General features: G+C 36.6%; 2 protein-coding genes across 2 annotated transcripts in view; one reads left to right on the top strand and one right to left on the bottom strand.

Annotated features, from left to right (window-relative positions):
• LOC144969670 (uncharacterized) overlaps window positions 1-25,000 on the top strand; it is a 35,163-nt gene that overhangs the window by 8,409 nt on the left and 1,754 nt on the right. The window contains exons 2-3 of the mRNA XM_078908816.1: window positions 8,725-8,959; window positions 24,974-25,000. The exon at window positions 24,974-25,000 is cut by the window's right edge and continues 1,754 nt beyond it. The gene's annotated coding sequence lies outside the window, so the exon portion shown is untranslated. The remainder of the gene's footprint in view (window positions 1-8,724; window positions 8,960-24,973) is intronic.
• Window positions 16,691-20,143, bottom strand: LOC144969362 (uncharacterized). Its single transcript, XM_078908472.1, has 2 exons — window positions 19,882-20,143; window positions 16,691-17,997 (listed from the first exon to the last, which is right to left on the bottom strand). The coding sequence occupies exons 1-2, from the start codon at window positions 20,141-20,143 to the stop codon at window positions 16,691-16,693; spliced, it is 1,569 nt and encodes a 522-aa protein (XP_078764598.1).

Consider the following 25,000-nt stretch of genomic DNA (forward strand, 5'->3'; position numbering starts at 1 on the left):
TAATGATAATGATACTATTACTACTACTTATAATGATAATAATAATAATAATAATGATAATAATAATAATAATAATAATGATAAAAACAATAGTACTACTACTACTACTACTACTACTACTACTACTACTACTACTACTACTACTACTACTACCACTACGACTACTACTACTACTAATGCTAATTGTATTGATGATAATAATAAAATAATAATGATAATAATAATAATAATAATAATAATAATAATAATAATAATAATAATAATAATAATAATAATAATAATTATAATAGTAATAATACTAATAATGATAATGATGATTATGGTGATGACGATGATGATGATGATGATGATGATGATGATAATGACGATGATGATAATGATAATAACAACTATGATAATAACAATGATAATGATTACAATAGTTATAATAATACGTACACAATACACTTAGAATTTAATATAAAAAGAACTAAATGAGGAGCAGAAGTGAAGGATTCTCGTCACACATCTTTTTTTTCCCCCAAACACACAAACCCGTGTCCCGGGAGTGACATTTCTACACATGCTTTAATTGATCGATGCCCAATTCTGGATGTTTGTAATAACTCGAGTCACGTATAAAACGTATTCTGGCCCTGAGGCATTTAAAATGGAAAGCTGAACAAGATATGAAGTGAGTAGAAAAGTGCCAGAAGACAATAGAGAATAAAAATTTTTTTCGCGGCGGTGGTGGGGTTTGAACCTGCGACCTTATTGGTACGACAACTCCGCCTGGCAGGTGAGAGCGTGGCTCTACCGTGTGAGCTATCCACGAACACAAAAAATATTCGTTTCAAACCCAAAGTCATTTCTAGATCCCTCTCTCACCCACTTCTTGAGATCGCCGATTCGTTCACCACCATCGCGAAGTAATTTTGACCAGCAGTTAAGCTTAATAGCCAATATTCTCATCACAAACATATAACATAGAAACGATTGAGACATTGAGTATGCTCCGGTGTATGGGGTGAATTTTTAATTCAGAAAAGTGAGTGGAGCAGGCACTTATGTTGGTAACAACAAGATATGAAGTGAGTAGAAAAGTGCCAGAAGACAATAGAGAATAAAAAATTTTTTTCGCGGCGGTGGTGGGGTTTGAACCTGCGACCTTATTGGTACGACAACTCCGCCTGGCAGGTGAGAGCGTGGCTCTACCGTGTGAGCTATCCACGAACACAAAAAATATTCGTTTCAAACCCAAAGTCATTTCTAGATCCCTCTCTCACCCACTTCTTGAGATCGCCGATTCGTTCACCACCATCGCGAAGTAATTTTGACCAGCAGTTAAGCTTAATAACCAATATTCTCATCACAAACATATAACATAGAAACGATTGAGACATTGAGTATGCTCCGGTGTATGGGGTGAATTTTTAATTCAGAAAAGTGAGTGGAGCAGGCACTTATGTTGGTAACAACAAGATATGAAGTGAGTAGAAAAGTGCCAGAAGACAATAGAGAATAAAAATTTTTTTGCGGCGGTGGTGGGGTTTGAACCTGCGACCTTATTGGTACGACAACTCCGCCTGGCAGGTGAGAGCGTGGCTCTACCGTGTGAGCTATCCACGAACACAAAAAATATTCGTTTCAAACCCAAAGTCATTTCTAGATCCCTCTCTCACCCACTTCTTGAGATCGCCGATTCGTTCACCACCATCGCTAAGTAATTTTGACCAGCAGTTAAGCTTAATAGCCAATATTCTCATCACAAACATATAACATAGAAACGATTGAGACATTGAGTATGCTCCGGTGTATGGGGTGAATTTTTAATTCAGAAAAGTGAGTGGAGCAGGCACTTATGTTGGTAACAACAAGATATGAAGTGAGTAGAAAAGTGCCAGAAGACAATAGAGAATGAAATTTTTTTTCGCGGCGGTGGTGGGGTTTGAACCTGCGACCTTATTGGTACGACAACTCCGCCTGGCAGGTGAGAGCGTGGCTCTACCGTGTGAGCTATCCACGAACACAAAAAATATTCGTTTCAAACCCAAAGTCATTTCTAGATCCCTCTCTCACCCACTTCTTGAGATCGCCGATTCGTTCACCACCATCGCGAAGTAATTTTGACCAGCAGTTAAGCTTAATAGCCAATATTCTCATCACAAACATATAACATAGAAACGATTGAGACATTGAGTATGCTCCGGTGTATGGGGTGAATTTTTAATTCAGAAAAGTGAGTGGAGCAGGCACTTATGTTGGTAACAACAAGATATGAAGTGAGTAGAAAAGTGCCAGAAGACAATAGAGAATAAAAATTTTTTTTCGCGGCGGTGGTGGGGTTTGAACCTGCGAACCGGTGTATGGGGTGAATTTTTAATTCAGAAAAGTGATTGAGAGAGGGATCTAGAAATGACTTTGGGTTTGAAACGAATATTTTTTGTGTTCGTGGATAGCTCACACGGTAGAGCCACGCTCTCACCTGCCAGGCGGAGTTGTCGTACCAATAAGGTCGCAGGTTCAAACCCCACCACCGCCGCGAAAATTTTTTTATTCTCTATTGTCTTCTGGCACTTTTCTACTCACTTCATATCTTGTTGTTACCAACATAAGTGCCTGCTCCACTCACATTTGTGAATTAAAAATTCACCCATACACCGGAGCATACTCAATGTCTCAATCGTTTCTATGTTATATGTTTGTGATGAGAATATTGGCTATTAAGCTTAACTGCTGGTCAAAATTACTTCGCAATGGTGGTGAACGAATCGGCGATCTCAAGAAGTGGGTGAGAGAGGGATCTAGAAATGACTTTGGGTTTGAAACGAATATTTTTTGTGTTCGTGGATAGCTCACACGGTAGAGCCACGCTCTCGCCTGCCAGGCGGAGTTGTCGTACCAATAAGGTCGCAGGTTCAAACCCCACCACCGCCGCGAAAAAATCTTTTATTCTCTATTGTCTTCTGGCACTTTTCTACTCACTTCATATCTTGTTGTTACCAACATAAGTGCCTGCTCCACTCACTTTTCTGAATTAAAAATTCACCCCATACACCGGAGCATACTCAATGTCTCAATCGTTTCTATGTTATATGTTTGTGATGAGAATATTGGCTATTAAGCTTAACTGCTGGTCAAAATTACTTCGCGATGGTGGTGAACGAATCGGCGATCTCAAGAAGTGGGTGAGAGAGGGATCTAGAAATGACTTTGGGTTTGAAACGAATATTTTTTGTGTTCGTGGATAGCTCACACGGTAGAGCCACGCTCTCACCTGCCAGGCGGAGTTGTCGTACCAATAAGGTCGCAGGTTCAAACCCCACCACCGCCGCGAAAATTTTTTTATTCTCTATTGTCTTCTGGCACTTTTCTACTCACTTCATATCTTGTTGTTACCAACATAAGTGCCTGCTCCACTCACTTTTCTGAATTAAAATTCACCCCATACACCGGAGCATACTCAATGTCTCAATCGTTTCTATGTTATATGTTTGTGATGAGAATATTGGCTATTAAGCTTAACTGCTGGTCAAAATTACTTCGCGATGGTGGTGAACGAATCGGCGATCTCAAGAAGTGGGTGAGAGAGGGATCTAGAAATGACTTTGGGTTTGAAACGAATATTTTTTGTGTTCGTGGATAGCTCACACGGTAGAGCCACGCTCTCACCTGCCAGGCGGAGTTGTCGTACCAATAAGGTCGCAGGTTCAAACCCCACCACCGCCGCGAAAAATTTTTTTATTCTCTATTGTCTTCTGGCACTTTTCTACTCACTTCATATCTTGTTGTTACCAACATAAGTGCCTGCTCCACTCACTTTTCTGAATTAAAAATTCACCCCATACACCGGAGCATACTCAATGTCTCAATCGTTTCTATGTTATATGTTTGTGATGAGAATATTGGCTATTAAGCTTAACTGCTGGTCAAAATTACTTCGCGATGGTGGTGAACGAATCGGCTATCTCAAGAAGTGGGTGAGAGAGGGATCTAGAAATGACTTTGGGTTTGAAACGAATATTTTTTGTGTTCGTGGATAGCTCACACGGTAGAGCCACGCTCTCACCTGCCAGGCGGAGTTGTCGTACCAATAAGGTCGCAGGTTCAAACCCCACCACCGCCGCGAAAATTTTTTTATTCTCTATTGTCTTCTGGCACTTTTCTACTCACTTCATATCTTGTTGTTACCAACATAAGTGCCTGCTCCACTCACTTTTCTGAATTAAAAATTCACCCCATACACCGGAGCATACTCAATGTCTCAATCGTTTCTATGTTATATGTTTGTGATGAGAATATTGGCTATTAAGCTTAACTGCTGGTCAAAATTACTTCGCGATGGTGGTGAACGAATCGGCGATCTCAAGAAGTGGGTGAGAGAGGGATCTAGAAATGACTTTGGGTTTGAAACGAATATTTTTTGTGTTCGGGATAGCTCACACGGTAGAGCCACGCTCTCACCTGCCAGGCGGAGTTGTCGTACCAATAAGGTCGCAGGTTCAAACCCCACCACCGCCGCGAAAAATTTTTTATTCTCTATTGTCTTCTGGCACTTTTCTACTCACTTCATATCTTGTTGTTACCAACATAAGTGCCTGCTCCACTCACTTTTCTGAATTAAAAATTCACCCCAACACCGGAGCATACTCAATGTCTCAATCGTTTCTATGTTATATGTTTGTGATGAGAATATTGGCTATTAAGCTTAACTGCTGGTCAAAATTACTTCGCGATGGTGGTGAATCGAATCGGCTATCTCAAGAAGTGGGTGAGAGAGGGATCTAGAAATGACTTTGGGTTTGAAACGAATATTTTTTGTTTCGTGGATAGCTCACACGGTAGAGCCACGCTCTCACCTGCCAGGCGGAGTTGTCGTACCAATAAGGTCGCAGGTTCAAACCCCACCACCGCCGCGAAAATTTTTTTATTCTCTATTGTCTTCTGGCACTTTTCTACTCACTTCATATCTTGTTGTTACCAACATAAGTGCCTGCTCCACTCACTTTTCTGAATTAAAAATTCACCCCAACACCGGAGCATACTCAATGTCTCAATCGTTTCTATGTTATATGTTTGTGATGAGAATATTGGCTATTAAGCTTAACTGCTGGTCAAAATTACTTCGCGATGGTGGTGAACGAATCGGCGATCTCAAGAAGTGGGTGAGAGAGGGATCTAGAAATGACTTTGGGTTTGAAACGAATATTTTTTGTGTTCGTGGATAGCTCACACGGTAGAGCCACGCTCTCACCTGCCAGGCGGAGTTGTCGTACCAATAAGGTCGCAGGTTCAAACCCCACCACCGCCGCGAAAAATTTTTTTATTCTCTATTGTCTTCTGGCACTTTTCTACTCACTTCATATCTTGTTGTTACCAACATAAGTGCCTGCTCCACTCACTTTTCTGAATTAAAAATGGAAAGCTACAATGCAATAATACAAAGAAATATAACCTTCCTTAAAAAAAATATAGCCTTGTGGAGAACATTGTGCTTATTTGAGTCAATAAAAAAATTGATACGGCGCACAACTCTACTGAAAGATTTGAAAAATAGAAATGTATTTTTTACAGATAGATAAACAAATAACTTGATTTCCTTTTATAATTTAAAGTCAGTTTGAAAGTTCGTTAAGTCAAACAGATATCATAAAAAATTTACCGAAGACACTAACACTCTCATGGCCACACTCTCAACTCTATCTGTCCAGTAGAGTTCGTTGTATTGATTAAGCGGTGATCAGTTTTGTTATGTAGTAGTGTGTTCTCATTGCGTGTATGTTTATGTGTGTGAGTGCGCGCGTGTGTGTGTGTGTGTGGTGTATACATGTGTGTGTGTGTGTGTTTTGGAATGTGGTCGCGTGGAAGAAAAAAAAAAGGGGGGGGGGGTGGTAACCATCAAGTAGAGAAATTCCTGAGCAAGGGGGGGGGGGGGGGTGTCCATCAAGTAGAGAAATTCCTGAGCAAGGGGGGGGGGGGGGGGGGTAGGGGGTGTGTTTGCTAGGAACTGTCAGATTGGCATTTTTCAGCAAATTGTGGCATTCATAGTGATATAATTCACTTCATCACAGGACGGTATTCGGATTTACAGAAATTTTAAACAAGTTTCACCGATTAACAACATCAACTAATATTACTGCTGATATTACTGTCGTTTTTATGGCATCAATGTGATAATTATTGCCCTGGGAAATATTTAGTTAAACGTTTCGGCAAACTGTCAATTGGTTCTGTCTAGCTTCTAGACCGAACAAACCAAAAGTAGACAGATTCGGGGACTTGATATTTTTCGCGTCTGCTTCAGATTTTCATTTGACCTTACATAAGTTAAGTAAAGGGGAGACATTCCGAAAGCTCCTACATCCCCAGTATTCATTCAATTTGTATTTTCACCGTTGATCTTTTGTCAGGAATTTATTTATTCAATTTGTCATCATATAAAAGCGTTTTAAAAACTCTAGAACAAACCTTGATAGATTTGTGAAAGTTTAAAATTTCCTAATTTGACCATTGTTTTGATTCTCAGCCGCCATTTTAATTTGTGAAGTATTGAAGGTAGTGCAAAGCACTCCCAAGTAAAGCGTGGTAAAGACTTGCGACTTATTGACATTGATATCTACTGACTGATAAACTAAAATCATGCCGAATAAAGTATGGCAGCGACCACAAGCACATCGATTAAAATGTGCATCTAATCGTAATCAAGCTAATCAAGAAAATGATTCTGGCAATATCGAATGAAAATAGTTCTTTCCCCGCGAAATTGCGGGCTTTTTACTAGTATATATATATATATATAATATATATATATATATATATATATATATATATATATATATATATATATATATATAATGTTAACTATATAATGTTTCGTTTTATAAATAATATATATATATATATATATATATATATATATATATATATATATATATATATATATATAAACATTCATCCTTATGGCCTTCTCACCTCCCCTCCTCCTCTCCTCTTTCTCCCTTTCCTCCTGTTCTCAACCGCTTTCTTCTACTCATTTTCCCGCTCAACTCAATACAGGTTAAAATCATCATCATCACCACAGCCACCACTACCATTATTTTTTAACTTTACCAAAACAATAAATAAAAGTTTCTTTATCATATGAAGTACTTTATTTTATGAAGACCGCTGTCCAGTCCTGCATTTGGGAGATATTAGGTCTTTAAAAGATCGTCAGCTTAAGCAAACCATCAAAAAATTGAAGGTCACACCAAGAACATGATAAGAACAAAAAAAAAAAAAAAGAAAAAAAAAAAGAAAAACAAACCTTAAAATAAAACAAAAACCCCAAACCCAACAACCCCCCCCCCCCCCCAAATAAAATAAAATAAAATAAAAACAACAACAACAACAACAAAAAAAAAAGCCCCAGAAGGAAACAAACATTTATATAGATCTATTTTCACTAGTCATGCTCAAAACTTTTACAAGGTTTCCCTAGCCAACAGCAACACAACATATAGGACCAGGCATGACACCTGTTAGGCAATATTTCAATTTTCGATGACAGAGATAACACTTTTAACGACCAAGAACTAATTTAAGACCAGAGTATGGTGAGGGAATGTAAGTAAAGAGCCATTTTCGAGGACACAACGATATCGAACCCTGGATCATCCGATCCAAAGGCGAGAGTCATACCACTAGAACACATAGCAGCAATTGACAAGCATTGCATGGAAGATGCCTATGAGGGAATGTGGAGCAGAGAGAGATATAGATAGATAGATAGAGATAGATAGAGAGATAGAGAGAGAGAGAGAGAGAGAGAGAGAGAGAGAGAGAGAGAGAGAGAGAGAGAGAGAGAGGTTAATGAGAAATTGTTCTCAAGACATAGCAGACTGAAGAGGGAGAGCAACCATTGAAGCAAGATGCATGGCACAATTCAAAACGAGAAAAGAACTCCGTTGGGCAATTGGTGAAGCTGTGCCCATCAATTATTTGCCTTATTGAAAAAGAAGAAGAAGAAGGAAGAAGAAGAAGAAGAAGAAGAAGAAGAAGAAGAAGAAGAAGAAGAAGAAGAAGAAGAAGAAGAAGAAGAAGAGGAAGAATATGTACGTCAGCCTAAAAAAGCGAAAGAAAAAACTGGGCTTTTACATAACCCAATATTTACTTAATGTGCTCAAAGCGCATTGGTTCCTCGTCAAAATCAACACTTTAAAAGACGTGACGCTTGTCGCTGATACTATATATTTTCGACAAAAACAACGCTGTTACCAGGAAGCTTTAAACACGAGCAAAAGGAGCGTGTCATACCACATGACCACCAAACGGTTCAAACATTTAGTTTCACATTATGAACAAATTTGTGATCTGTCGTTCCATAACGTTATTTGTCATGGTGAACTCAGGTGCCAAGAAGTTTGAAGTAAAATTGCCCAGAAATATGAGGATTTTAGTTTTCGTCCCTTTACAAGACTTGTAAAATGATCCCAAACTATATATCGATGATCTGTGGATCAAACCTCTGAAGACCCGATTTTCACGATCGGCGGATCAAATTTCTACTTTTTGATCCGTCAATCGTGAAAATTGAGACTTCAATTTTGAGAGTTTTGATCCACAGACCATCGACATTTAATTTTTGACTATAAAACCAATTTTTTAACATCGGAATTACTCCTAATGTAATATCCCTAGTGAGACGATGATTCATATTTATCCATTTTTATAACTATGGCTTTTTTCAATTTTTAAAAATTACAGACAGCCATGGTGCCTTCTAGAGAAAACCGGCCATCCACTGCCAATACAATGCTCCTGGTGATGAAACCCCGACCGGTAGACTTCAGTCCAAACTCCAGTTTGTTCATGGGCAGCGAGAATGAGAGGGAGGCCTGTCGGAAAAACAGAGTCATGGAGATGAAACTCCGGCATACGTCACGGAGGTGCAGCAGCAACAACAAAGCTCCGCCAGACTGCTGAAGACAGAAGAGTATCGGTGTGTGAATCTAATGTTTGTTTATTTTCTTGAAGTATTATATGGATTTTTTGATGAAAAATATGCATAGCACAGCATCAACTGGATTTACTCAAAATGCTTTACAAGGACTCATTTTACATCTGAAGGTGGTAAGAGAATGTGAGTAAAGGGTCTTTTCCAATGAAAACGAGTGTCATACCATAAGACCAGAAAATGCCACTCTTTTAGAGTGTATGAACGATTGAAATCGATAGGATAGTCAAACTATTTGACAGTGGCCAGACACTTCACTCTTCTCGCACGATTCACATAACATTAACATCGACAGGTGAAACTTAATTTCAAGTGAGTTAATAAATTATTTATTCAAAAAATAGTCCTTCAGAGGCATAAGGACCGTGGAACATGCGTTAATTTAGGCTTTTATAACGGTAAACAATATCAATTGCTTGTTACCATTTGAATAGGGGGTTAAAAAAAGAAAGGGGTTGTTTATCTCAAAGCAACTTTTACCAGACATAATACGCAATCAAAGCAAATAATGAGAAAGACAAAGCTGAAAATATACAAGAGCAATTTTAAGTGTACTGCTTTATGGAAGTGAAAGCTGGAAAATGACATCCTCCTTAATACAGAAACTAGAAGCCTTTCAGAACAAGTGTTTAAAAAGAATTTTTAATTTATTTTGGCCTACAAAAATAAGAACAGTGGATCTATTAAAGAAAGCTGACTGCACTAGCATTGATAGCCAAATAAAAAGAAGAAGATGGCGTTGGCTGGGTCATGTGGCCAGAATGGAAAAAGGGTCACTTCCCAAGACAGCCTTGTACTGGACAGCAGATGGGAAGAGAAAGCGGGGAAGACCCAAAGAAACCTGGCGAAGGACCATGGAGAAAGAATTAAAGGAAGCAGGCCTGTCCTGGAATACAGCCACCGCAAAAGCAGCCGATCGCAAAAAATGGAGATGTCTGGTGGATGCCCTATGTGCCTCAAGGCCGAAGAGGATTAAGTAAGTAAGTAATACGCAATCAGTGCTGGATGGACGTGAAGCTAGAACCATACATTCTCTGTTTCATTTGATTGTGGAGAGAGAGAGAGAGAGAGAGAGAGAGAGAGAGAGAGAGAGAGAGAGAGAGAGAGAGAGAGAGAGAGAGAGAGAGAGAGCTTTTTTTAAATATCAGACTCCAAAAATATTTAAAGAAAAGGACTTTCATAGCTCATTTTTTATCACTTTAGTTTGTAAAGTCAAGAGAAATTACGAATAAATTTAAGGATATAATAAGGTAGATATATTAAATTGTTCATAATTTTTTAAAGGATATAAGTCAATATAGTCAGTTATAAGTATTATATCTCAGATGAATTGCATCATACATTATTATATTACAACAGCACAGTCTCGACGGGGTCATGATTCTTCTCTTGCAATCACGTATGATTTTGTACGCAAAATAACATAATCGCGTCAGCTTTTTGTTGTACGTTTGGCCGCGGTGCAAGCCAAAATGGTTTCTGTAACCCAATTGCCCAATCTTCATAATGTAAGTCGAAATGTGTGTCGGTTACCAGTTGAGTTAATCCTTGTCGTCAAAGACAAACCAAGCCCGTATTTTGGCAAGTGAATCTGACATTGTGATTTGCAAGACCCCATACTGTTGAAAGCTTAACCCGGTCATTTGGAGTAAACGGAGCGTAATTGTTGGCACATTGCGTGTAATGGTCATGGCACTGACGTAAATATAAGTCGAAGCGATGGTTTGGGTGAAGCTTTGAGGTCTTTTGATTTGGCATTCAACTTTAGACCTGTATCTAGGTCCCTGGTTTGACTACCATGTCAGCGGTGCGGCCCTTGGAAAGGCTCTTTACTCACATTCTCTCGCTGTCATCATATGGAAAATGAATAACTGGCAAGCGTAATTACTCGTATTACGTGTTGCTCTTGGCTTGGGACCCATTTTAAAGAGATTTGGGCGCATTCAGGTTGCATTCGTCAATTTAAAATCTCACGTGGTTTCAGAATTATTCGGGATGGAGTGGCTCATTGATCTATTAGTTATAACTATAGTCCAATGTACTGTTAGTTTTTTTTAGGTTTTCATCAATTACCAGTTTCATCACCCATGAGACGAGAATGGCTCACTGAGTATACTATTTGTTTGAAACTTTCCATTGAAAACGAAATATTTACCGATCATATTGTAACACCAGATAAACGGTGTCGAACTCGCCGGATACAAACGCTTAGCAATTAAATTCAACCTGGAGCCATTTGAACATGGCTTTACTTATCTATGATGTTAGAGTATTTGTGTGTGTGTGTGTATGTGTGTGTGAGTGTGTGTGTGTATTTGTGTGTATTAGAGTCAAACACAGGTATTCATTTTCATTTAGTATAGTCAAGGAATTTTGCTATGCTTTCTAATGTATAGTTTTAAAGTAACACCGAATAAGATATTATATTCATCAAATAATAGAATTCCCAGAACTTGACAAAATAAATCTTTAGCATAAAAAAACCCAAAAAAACAAAACAAAACAAAACATAATACCAACCTCTCCCCAAAAAATCCCACACCACCACAAGCACCACCAACAACAAAAACAAAAAACAACACCCTCCCCCCCAAAAAAAAACAACAAAAAAAAAAACAAAGACAAAAACAAAAACAAAAAGCAAAAAACAAAAAACAAAAAACAAAAAAACAAAACAAAAACAAAAGAAAAACAAAAACAAAGCAAAACTAAAAAAAAAAAGAAAGAACTACGCAGATTCTTTTATCTATGTGCATAATTTCTCCTGGGTACCTAATCCAAAAATGAGATCTGACACCTAAATGGGATCGGTTGATTGGTGTTTAATCTGTTAACTGCTGTACTCTGGAAGGAGGTATATATATATATATATATATATATATATATATATATATATATATATAAGTATCAATCCACTATTAAGGTGACCACTGTGAAATGCACCAATTGGAGGACCAAGCATATGTCTTGTTCAAATTGATTAAACTGTTCAATCTTTGTTCAAATGAGTATAGTTTGATTCCCTACAATGATTTATGAACACAATTCTGATGCTTGATGATCACAATGGTATATAGAAAATTACTCGGTCCCCCTAATGTTTTACTAAGTGTTTCTGTAGCTTTAAGGAGACATTTGGTAAAAACATGTTTTTAGGGAGACCACATTAAAAAACCCTTTTAGGGAGCCCAGTATATGTTTATATATGTGTATACCTAAGAGTGCATTTTCAAGTGAGCTACCACCAAATTGTCTAAAATAAAGTAAGTCCTTAAGATTAAGAGCTTCATGGCCATAGTGTCGAAGCTTATCCCAGTCCCAGTGTGCGTAGAGTGAAGTGGCCGAGCAACGCATTTACTAACTCCTGGGAAGGTCCATCCCTCAGAAGGGGCGCTCAGGGAAATAACCTGGGACTCAAACACGGCAAAAAATATTCCCAGTTGCTCCGTGCGCCATTGTTTTTGCAGTCCCCGACCCCTTTAGAAACCTGACGACCCAGGTTAAGATCAGAGATAGAAGGGACCAGGCAGAGGAGTTTATTTGTTGTTGTTGTATACCACTGAATGGACTTGGTTTGTTTTGTTTTGTTTTTAAGGGTTTTACGGCGCTTGCAACACATTAAGGTCATATCAGCGCCAGTAAAAAGGAAGAAAATGGGATAGTAAAAAGTTCTGGAACTACAATTAGAGCACCCAAGAAAAAGTAAGGCAAAGGGGATTTGTTTCAAATAGGAAACAGTAGATTCCAAGAGCCCACTATCAAAGTACTTAGTTTGAGATCACCTAAACGTCTCATTCAGACACAAGCACAGGTCCCAACAAAGAGGGATACACTCAAATGTTTACAAAGCATAAATAATATGTAAACAAAACAATAAAGAGCATAACAGACAGATGATTTACAAGGGAAAAATATAATCTCCCAAAACTCGAACTATACATTTGACTGTTTCCCTCCCAGCCAGGTCCTGGACAAAACCAAGTAATCCCATCCCGAGACAAAGACAGAAAACAAGTTGGAAAACAGACATAGGGGATAGAAGACGCAACGAGTACGTCCCTGCCCATTATGGGAAGTCGGGAACCCCACCCAGTGAATGGAGTTGGATGGATAGGACAGCAGATCTGATGGACACAATGAACGGCTTCAATCAACATCTCATTCACTTTAACTTGCACAATGCTTGCTTTGGTTTCGTGGTAGACAGTTCGTCTGACGCCCGAGTTGCCAGGGTTCGAATCTATATTTGTGGCGATGCAGAGTCATTGTAAAAGTCTCATTTACAGTCTCACTTGTGTTAATTGGAGTACGTTACTGAATTGTAACAACGTTGTTCTGTTCGTGTCCATATAAATGTACTACCAGCTGCACGTTGAGCTCATTGTGGGTTTTATGATACATCAAGCTCGTGTAAAATTACATTTACATTTGACCGAAAAATGATACATAACGATAGAAGTCTACAAATCATATTGCAGGTTTATTTCAGTTCCAAAAGCCATCACAAACATTCATCCACTGTATCACATAAGTCTTTGGTCACCAAATAAAAGCATGAAGTTTGCTATGTGTACAGTGCAACATAAAAGGATAGAAACAGTTTTACTGATAAAACCCTCAAATGATAACAAACCAATATGTTGTTGCTGGTAAGTTGCTTAATTGCATTTGTTAAAAAGCATAAACTGTGAAGCAAAAGTGTTGAAAATCGTTTGAATAAAGTTTAATGCAAAAAAAAATAATTCTTAAGCACTTTATGCCGTTCTAAGCTGTCGTTGCTGCATTTTTTTTCATTATTAATTATTATTATTCTGATTAAGGATGAGGGGATAAAGAAAGAATGAAATTAAATGCACAGAGGTGTCATTTCTTGACAGTCGCCTCTAAAGATTGCAACTCTTAAAATTATCATAAAAAGAATAGTGAAATTTTACATTAGGTATCTAGAAAATGCTGAACATAAAGCTACATTGGCCAATTAAGTTAGGGTTAGTAGAAAGACTTTTTATTCTGCCATATCTGATTCTTTCAGATAGTTCTACATAGCTGCCAACTTTTCAAAAATAAAATAAGGAACGCTCATTTGGCCCGGGATGAGGGACGATGTGTGCCGAAGCCCCCCCCCCCCCCCCCCCCCCCCCCCCCTTCATCGAATCGCAACATATAAAAGTCAGCCTTTTTAATTACTATTACTAACACTAACAAGTTTGAGATGACAGAGGCTAGTCCAAATGTTGCTCAATTATCGGGTTTAGTACCAGCACATTTGAATCGTTAAAATGACACTTTCCACAATGATTGTTGTTTTGTTTTTAAGGGTTTTACGGCGCTTGCAACACATTTAGGTTATATCAGCGCCAGTAAAAAGGAAGAAAATTGGATAGTAAAAAGTTCTAGAATTACAGTTGAAGCATCCAAGAGAAAGTAAGACATAGGGAACTGGGAACAAATAGGGATCAGATGTAGATTCCAAGAGCGTATCACCAATGTACTTAGTTTGAGATCACCTATAAGTCTTATCCGGACACAAGAACAAAATCCAACAAAGAGGAACACACTCAAATGCTTACATTATACATTAAAAAATAACAAATATACTAATACATAACAGAGAGATGATTTACAAGGAAAAAAATATCATCTCCCAAAACAATAAATATGCATTTGACTGCTTCCCTCCCAGCTAGGACTCCGGCGAGGGCCAGGAAAAAAACAAGTAATCTCATTCCAAGACAAAGACTGAAAGCATGTTGGAAAACAGATATAAGGGGATAGAAGACACAGTGTGTACCTCCCTGCCCGCTATGGGAGCTTTCCACAATGAGATCAAAATTCAGAACGGACAATATAAAGAAAGAATTCAACTGCCTCAACTTTGATAAGGACCAATACACAAGAAGCACAATTGTAAAATAAATGAAATAACTTAAGATGGTTAGAAATGCATAACTACCAACCTGGTACATCACTTGAGAGGGCGTTTTGGGGTAAAAATTAGGTGAGTTCAGATAAAAAGTAGACGATTGCATATATGTTTTCTTTCATGCAACATAATGGTCTGTAAGTAGTATACTATAATAGTAGTTATAGTAAAATGCACCTCTAAATATTAGAGAATTCCTACTTCTTTACTTTGACAAGATAAACACACCTAAAAATGGAGTATACTTATTTTTCTTGAACCTAAACCGTTACAAAAGCTTGCTTGAAAAAAAAAATTAAAATCAGATGAAGATGTTTTTAAAGGGATTAAATTTATATATTTCATAAATTAATAAAGGGAAATAAGCATTGTCATCTTTAATCAATATAAGCAATTGATTTTCTTATTGAATACCTTCCAATCAAAAAGGTGGATTTAATTTTATTCTTAATTAAAATAATATTGTAACAAATAGTGAAAGTATCAATACTGTCTTAGAATATTCAAAGTATATCGAGGCTAACATCCATATCCTATGCAAATCTCCAATACATTATGAAAGGTTTGAGTAAAATACAGGCGTCATATAAACGAATGGAACTTTTTTAATTGTTGAAAATCATTTATGATAGAGGCATAATTCAAATTAAAGAGCTACACAAATGGAGATTATGCTCTCACTGGACACCAATAATAATGATAATAATAATAACAACAATAGTAGTAGTAGTAATAGTAATAATAATGGATCAATAATAATAATTCATTAGGCTCACATGGCTTTTTTACCACAAATTAGTCAAAAATTACAAAATACGGATTTTGAACTAAAAATAAGCACTTACTGACTCAGGAAGTCAAATACGGAACAAATCCGTTTTTAACAGAACGGTTGACAGCTATGGTTCTACAAAGCATTTGTCTCTCAAGCTGAGCAAATGAATGTTCATATAATATAAAAAAGGATATTGCAATGATGAACAGATTGTACTATATAAAGATAAAACGTTTTTGTAAACCCCCAAAATATGTCAATAACACTATACAATACAATGAATGTAATACAAATCAAATTCATGATTGTCATTACACCGATTGAAACGCTCTTTCCCTTCTATATTTATTTCTTTCATTAAAAATCTTTGTCTTCACCAAACTAATTAGTGTACCTTCAGGGATTCCTTTTTGTGAAAATACCCTGTGGTGTTTTAAGAACAGAATAATTTCAGACTTTCTAGGTAATGATCCCCTTGAACCATGTGCTGAAACATCTTCGACAAAGTTTTTAAAATATGACTTGACTCTATCTGTATCCTCATCTGACCATGACATGTATCTCCGATTTTTGCTTGAATTCCTCTTGGGTTCAGTTTGTTTTGAAGAACACGTAAGCTGATTTGGCACTCCTGCTTCACCATCAAATATTTCTTCTTGATTTGCAGCTGTTACTATGGATGTTCCAAAATTTGCATTTGAGTCTCTATTCACTACAAAGTCATTTGTTTCAATGTTACAATTTCCTTCCCCAGTGACCGATGCTGAGTTATCAATTTGACCCAAAAAATGACCAACTTCTGTTATTTCTCGTATTGCAAGTGGACACTGATAAATGTTTTGATTGATTGATTCACTGTGTCCCATATGTCGATAGAAGACATCTCTCTCGTGTTGTGGGACATCAAGTAAGGCAAATAATGTCGAAGCTCGGTGCCTGAATTTATCAGCTATTAACAACTGGGGTTTCTCTAAATCCTTTACTAAGGAAGTGACATATTTGATGGCAATGTAACCACTTACATGATCTTTGGATATTCCTGTATTTGGAAAAAGAAATGGGTTGTCTGAAATACAACAGCTTTACGCTCCTGTGCAAGTTTCCTTAAAGGCTGAATTGTGTCATTGGGTATCAACACAGGGACCAACATCTTGCTTCCCTTTCCAGACTGATAGGCCAGCTTATACTTCTCAAGTAACGCTTTTTCCAGAGGATCAGTGACATGTTGTACAAGCTGGGGATCAACCCATACACCTGAATCTGCATCATTCCAGTCTTTTAACAACATCCTTGCGGGTTCTCCGCCTCTCCTCGCATTAAACATTGTAAGCCTAGCTACGATGACATTGCGAAGCCTAACAAACATATGTGAATCAAATAATTGATAATCATCCTCACAAATACGGACCATCTCTTCAGTAATAAATTGCCGTAGCTTCTTTATATCATTCTCTAATGGCATCTCTTTGGGTTTTCTCAAATTTGTTCTCTTTGCTTCACATTGAACTCTGGCTGTAAAAAAAATACTATCCCAATTATAATCCAGGACAGCTTTGAACAAATCTATCTCTGCGGATTCTTCCATTTTGTTTTGCATTATATATTCCCCTTTTAAGAAATTAATTAACTTTTTCAATATAAATCCAATTGAAAGCTTCAAGCCTGCTTTCAATGTCCCATCCTCTTTCAAAGTCATTTCAGAAATGGTTTGCGATATTTCATTAAAGTTACAACGCTTCACCACGTCCTCTCCAGAGAAAGAAGGTTGATTTGTTCTCTTCCTAGTTTTTAAAATCAAATTTCCTAAGATGCGTAAATCACTCATTATAACTTTTCTCTCCTTCTTTGAACTTTTACTCCACAATTTTGTTCCTAACAATACTATAGCTTTGTCTGATCGACACAAATTTCCCACTTCATCATTCCGAAATTTGTCAAGAATATTCTCCTTTATTTCTTTACTTGCATTGGGAGCCACGGGATAAAATTTTACAACCCCAGTACACAGAGCATGCTCAGTACTACATTTCTTTTTGTGTTCATAAACCCTTCGTCCAGAGTAAAACCCCTTACAGCCAGCACACATAACAACTTCATGTGACCCTTGTGCTCTCTCACGCATAACTATTGAATTGTTTCTAGTGTTTGAATAAAAAATGCCCTTTTTCTTGAGATTCTCCATTGTTCTATCCCTTTCCTTTACAGGCTGTTTCATGGCCTCTGTAACTTCTGTCTCATCTTTGTGTTTCCTCATCAAATGCCTTGAGAGTTTTGTTTGCAACTGTCCACAGTATGGACAGGGTCTCCTTGGCTTTTTGTATTTCTCTGGGAAAAAAAAGAAGAAAATAAAGCACATCATGCTATGAACTATGAAAATAAATCAATAGACAGATCGTATGCACATCAGCTACATGACAGCGATAGAGAGGAATAGCATTCCAAATATTTAAGGCCTGGACAAGTAACTGTCATAATTCCTTCTTGTTATATACTTTTCTACCATCTATTCCTTTGGAAGAGGTATGTTAGATTTGTGGAGACCTCTGCCACATAACAAATCCAGTGAAAAGACGCCATATTTTTGTTTTGAAATAGAAATAAATAGATCAATCCACCCACTTCACTGGGTTCAGGGTTCCCTCTTCATTATAATCAAAATATGAACATAAATCGGAATAGTAACACATTGAAGTCTCATCTGAATACATAGATTGTCCTTTGTTGTTTCAGCGAAAAATCAGACAGAATGTCAAAAGAATTTTAGGTTTTTCCCCAACCACCCCTTGGAGGGATCAGTATCAGCGGAATGGTAAGCGTCATGTTTTTTACGTTGAGCAACAAAATTTACTCCAAATGCTTCACTCGACCCATGCGGAAAAGCAATCAAGAATAGACCCAAGTCCTATCCAAAGACTAACATTTCATTTAAGTTTATTGTAGGCCCTTGGCCAATCGACAAAATTCAATTCACATAAATTATTTACAACAATCAGAAATTAATTATATCAATAATAGTAATAGAATGCAATGAAGGCAATATCATAATAATAATAATAATAATAATAATAATAATAATAATAATAATAATAATAACAGTAGCGGCAATAAGTAACAATTAATATAGTAACAAAAGTAATAATAGACTATAGTTCATAGTCATAACAATGACTTTCTTTGTCATTGAGGGAGTGAGAAAACATCACCGGCTGGCAGAACAAACAGCCGACATCAATCAAACGTCCTCCAGACCGGTTGAGCATCGGCTTCATTAATTCCTTAAAGACTTCCCCCCAACTGCCTGAACGATGCTGATGCCCAGACAACTTAATCCTGATTTATATTTTATGGGAATGAAATATGACATGTATATGCCGGAAATATTTCAATAACAAACACACTGTTCAGATAGAAAATATTTGAGTCTTGCCTTTGTTAATTGACACAGGTAAGTTAGGAAAATAAATGCTAGTAAAAACGATCAGCAAGTTCGTGAACACTGCTTCTCAACTCGAACATATGTTTTCATCAAATCTACACACTCATGTTGTGAGCTGAATTTTAATGATCTCAGTTGTCATTGAAAGGACACCCAAGAATTTTAGAATAAAGAAAAATATTGAACCTGGAAGTCAAAAGGGTTTGTAGCACAGCAGACATTATCAAAGTATAATTTTAGTACCGACAAATTAAAAAGAAAATGTGCTTTTCTTTAAATGCTCCCAATCATCATATACTGTTTAGGTTGCAAGATTAATAAAAATGTTATCTACTCTGATTCTCGTTAAGTTTCCAGCTGGTCTGTGAAAAAAAGCCTTAAGCATCATAGAAATACAAAGAAACAGTTTTAATATATAGATGGGTTGTAACAAAAAAACCATTTTAACACTTACAATACAAGCAATTTAAGTCTATTACAGACAAAAAAAACCCCAATAAAATAAACATGAACATTTTTATGGCTGGTTTCACTGATATCACTCACACATTGGGGTTTCAGATTCTAAGATGTCCACCCTATCAAATTTGGATTTGTGCTTGTTATGTAAATGGTAGCGTATTTTGCGACGCAGCACTGCCAAAACAGAAAAAAATGCAATAACACAAATGCAGCACCATGGAGGGGGTGGAAGTTTTCTTTTAAAAGGAATGGGTAAATTAAAATTGATCCCACAAATATCAAAGGAGAAGAATGACAAAAAAATGACTCACCATTGCACGTAACACGTTGGTTTGCAAGTGTATAGCATTCGGGTTGAACCTGGGTCCCAGACTGGCAACGAGGTTCAGTCTGTGATAGTTGTGGATGAGGCTCTGACTGAGTTGGGGAATGAGCACTAGGTTCCAGAGACAATGATGTACTCAGCATTGGGTACCTCACAGAGTACGTAGAGGAATCAGACTCGGAGTCAGCAACAAAATCGGGACCCTGTATATTTTGTGGAAAAGATGACAGATCAATCAATTTATTCATGTTGACAATAAACATGAAGAGCCATTGTTTAATAATCCAACTAAACAATTAGCTGGTTAATAATGCAAGTATAATAAAAAAGAGTTGAGAAAGGCAGACATATTGTCTAAGTATTTAATATGTTCAACTGTGCTTGGATAAATATAGATACACCAACCAGGGTTTCAGTAAACCGTTTTTAACCAACTCTTTAAATCCTACACCAGGACCAACAACTACAAAACAATTTTTTATATCACTACGATTCTGGACATATAAACGGTTGTCATTGCAACAATATGAACTTCCTAACCTTGCAACTGCAATATAGTTAACAAAAAAAGTTGATAAACATTACGATGCAAGAGAATTTGGACAAAATGCGAGATCAAAAGTATAATCCCAACAGAAGCTATTTTAATTTTTCCTGGAAACGCATCATTTTCACATTTTGTCAAATAAAAAACAAACGACTTCAAATGTGAATGGCTCATCAATGAATATCACTTCAAAATATAACGAGGAAGGTTTAAAATAGTGTTATTGTTGGCGAAGTCCACTGCAAAGAAAAATTTTTAACAACAAAAAACTAGGAGATCTCACTGGTGTAAAACAGTGTTGTCCTTGTCCTGAAATATTGTATTGCGCCTAACAGACTGCAGGTCTCATCTTTTGTGGCAAATGTGTTTTGTCCACCACAAAATATGGTGATGTGAAGCATTTTGAGCATGGTGCCAACTGTGGATAAACGCTATACAAATGTTATGATTTTATTTTAATGTACATACTTACCACAAATGAATCATGTGATATGGAACTTTGTTCTGCATCACTTTCAGGCTCTGAGTTGGAGTCTATATAGAAAATAAAAACAACAAAAAAAAGCTGAAGACTATCATGTGCAAGTTTTTCTCTAAACTCTTAAACATAAAATCATGCCATCTTATGCTGTAAAAGGATTTTTAAAAAATTATTTACCTTATGACTATTGTCCTTTGGAAAAAAAAGAAAATTAAGTCCGAAACCTTCTGGCTATTTTCTTTTAAATTTCAAGAACGTCAGAGTTGGCAAGGGAGGACGGAAATATAATTCCAGAAACCAATCTGTCTATAATCATATCCATATGATAGTTTTTCGTTCAAGATTCAGGTACAGTCCACTTAGGATAATCGCAATACCTTGGGATCATCGAAAATGTTGGGATTAACCGAAATTCAGTTTCCTGTCCACTATTTCAACATTTTACACATTTATTGTCAACTCAAACCAGTAAATAATATTCTTAGTCAACCACATATAGAGCAATTTGATTGAAACAAAAACCATATGGCAGCCCCGTGTAGATTTGTCAACCAAAAGCAGCTATGAAGCAAGCCGATATCTTATTCAGATTGGAAGAAGTTTCAATCTTTTTTCTCAACAATTCAACATTTGTCAGAGTTAAAGAGATTAGCCTTAATGAGAGACAATAAGCTCTCACCAAACTCATTGGTCACAATGCACAGTTGTTAATCCTAAAACAAAGGATATCGCTCAGTCTCTCTTTATAACTGTCATTTATAACCTGTTGTCAAGATTATGACCAGCCCCACCCCTCTTCTATTTAATGGCCACCGATGACGTCACAAACCCATACTGCAGAGCCCCGCCCTCTTTCGACTCTAACAGAGTGGTGACACACTACTGTAGCATTAAATCCTGCTCACTCTCGATTCTTCAACCTGTCACGATTTCATCCATGATGAAATTTAATCATGATATACTGTTTGATTTCTTGAATTTACCACTTTTTAAAAAACCGAAGTTTGTTGCAATTAACCAGTGACTTTTATATAGAATTATTTCCATTGCTTAGGAAATATTGTGATTACCGAAAGTTGCGATTAAATGAGTTGCAATTATCCGGAGTGGACTGTAATAGTATTACACATCATGACTCAAAAAAAAAAAAAAAGCAAACTATGTGTACCTAAATGTTATTCATTTCCTCATCAAATTACATTCTTACCATTAACATCATAGATCACATCAAAAGGGTTGTCTGGATTGACAGCAAGACATTTTTCAGGATTTTTAAAGCTCAAATCTCTCTGATCTGAAGTTACAAAAGAAATAGCATATTCTCAACATTAAACTATGATTTTGTGATGGCTGTGATATGGCATACTGTATGCATAAAGCAAGATGCAAAGACAGGTTTAAGTTTAAATTATTTTATATTCTTTTCAAAAATCCATTCTAGTTTTGCCAAAATAAAATAAACACGAGAAGTGTTGAGTTGGATAGCGCTAAAACTAAAAGTAGTAGTGGTAGTAGTAGTAGTATTAGTAGTAAACGACAGATCTTACTCACTAGTGTGAATCTACAGTCTACAGAAGTTCCCGAATTATCTGACTCCACTTCCAAATGACTGACTGACAAGTGACAATCATCAATCGGTGTGTGATGTCTACCCTATTGAAAATCTTAAATCAACTGTGATGTAATAAGAATGGCCAATAACTTACCATTATAATTATCTCGGTGTCTCTTCAATGATGCCTCCAGCATCAATTTACCCCACGATGCCATAGACGTCTAGTTTGGAACTCAGCAAGTGACGAAAAAATACTTGCGGCTATAGAGAGGACGTCCGTCGGCCACTCTCTTTGTAAGTCAGTAGTCAGTGGTTATCAGATATCCTTGGTTCTTGAAAAATATAGAAACACAGCGGTTCATTTAAAAGACTCTTTTGTAGATCAAGTTATAATGTTAGGTATTGCACTTTAAAATCTCTTCAGACATAGAACGGGTCAACTTGACGTCTAGACCAAATCATTTCGAAGATCGATATGGCAACAGCAACGCCTGGAATGGAGGATTTAAATGCGGCATCTGACGATTCTACTGCTATGACAGAAGATGCTCCATTTCACGACGTCGAGATGGCTTCAACTGGCATCAGGCATCAACATGCTACTCAATAATGGGTTTGATGAAGCGTTTGACTAAGAACTAAAGGCCGAGCTGATAACTGATAACCACCTACTACCGACTTGCAGAGTGATTGAGTGCCGAGTGCCTCTTTATGCGCGAAATTGACTAAACATACGTTTCACGAAAAAAAGAGTTACTATGTTTGCTTGTCTCTTGTCACCAAGATAAGAATCCGGACCAAGATTCGATAAATCTGTTTCTAAAAATAGATTATAATTCGTATATCTTGTTCATTCCTCAGTTCATCAACTTTCACACAATTTTATATTAGGTTTTCATTACTATAAAAATCCATATAATGCTCTAGAATTTTAGAGAAAATTTCGGAAAGATATATTGCCTCACTATTGAAATATATCGATGAAAACACTGGTACCCCTATTGTACTTTTTTCAGGCGGTCACCTTATTGACCAACGTGAAAATTTAGGCATAACTCTTCTTACTGTGGTGTTTAACAAATAACTTCAATACTATGATTTACAATTATATATCCTTGACGGTTGGGTTGACAACCTTAAACTAAAAATAGAAAAGTGAATGTGCTAGAGGTCAAATCAATAGGGGGACCGGATTTTGGTCTCCCTATTGGTAAAGTACTGTAAAATGAACTAATAGGGGTACCAAAAGTCTCCCTATCCGGTATTAATACATACATACATATATATATATATATATATATATATATATATATATATATATATATATATATATTATTTTAATATTTACCACAATGTTTGAGACAGTCTACAATAATGTTTCAGGCCTAATTGGCAAACAACAGTCAACAAACCAACTCAGTCCTGACGATGGCCAATTAGGCCTGAAACATTAATGTAGACTCTCAAACATTGCGGTAAATATTAAAATAATAATTCGCTCCATTACTACATGTCGATCACTTTTCGAACCATATTTGTATCAAACAGGATTAAATATATATATATATATATATATATATATATATATATATATATATATATATATATAAATTTAAAAAAATGTCCAGAAAGCTCATCCTTCAAAGGATCCTCATCTTGTCAAAAACTCTCAAACCTGGGACTTTTATGATGGCCTCGCTATCCGGTTGAAATACAGTTTAAACAATTCTATCGCGGTTTTAATGATTATTTAAGGTATAAAACAGTACAGGAAGAGAAAATATCTAATTGATTAGTTGGTATTTGAACATGTGATCAAAAATTTCTATTTCAAAGGTCGCTAGAGTAGGATTTGGCTTGATGATTATAGATTTGTATTATTTATTGAATATATGATTCACAGTCTCACATCGGTTTTATGTCGGGTTAGAGTCATACCCGATACGTGAATTTAGAATTAAATTTATATGAAATAGGAAGTTTTTAGTCTTTTACAATATAAGAAATTGTATATATTCAACACAAGGAATAGAAATTCAGCCTCAGTTTCATACCAATATTAGGCGAATGGGGTTATCACAGATTCTGCCCCTTAGTTGTAACCAGCACAGTGAATACTTTAAAGAGGACAATGCACATGTAAACACTTATTTTAGGGCTCGATGATTTCAATGACTAAAAAAAATTCACAAAATCAAACAAATCATTTAAAAAATTGAGCTTTTAAAACAATTCTTTCCACCGAGATACCAGTCCCGTGTGGAGAGATCCGTGTAATTTTTATTTGTCCAGAAACTAAGGGACTGAATTTGCTAAGATACTGCATTCATTCAATATATAGTTATAAATTCAATTTCCATTGCTAAGTTGATTTCGAAGTAGTACCGCTTTGAAACGGTAAATCACGCATAGTTAAACACATATTTTAGGCAAAGTGATTAAAAAGACAACCATGCAATCATGCTATTTATACCATTGTATTCAATATCTTTCAGATTTTTACAAGAGGCAATGCGGAGATC

Source organism: Berghia stephanieae, chromosome 3 (assembly GCF_034508935.2).
Source record: "Berghia stephanieae isolate SIO BIC M18660-M18661 chromosome 3, UCSD_Bste_1.3, whole genome shotgun sequence".
NCBI lineage: Eukaryota > Metazoa > Mollusca > Gastropoda > Nudibranchia > Aeolidiidae > Berghia > Berghia stephanieae.

Coding starts and splice junctions, on each gene's coding strand:
- LOC144969362 (XM_078908472.1), bottom strand. CDS start 20,143: ATGAATAAATTGATTGATCTGTCATCTTTTCCACAAAATATACAGGGT. Junction 17,998..19,881: donor CCAACGTGTTACGTGCAATG/GTGAGTCATTTT, acceptor TTTTTTTCCCAG/AGAAATACAAAAAGCCAAGG.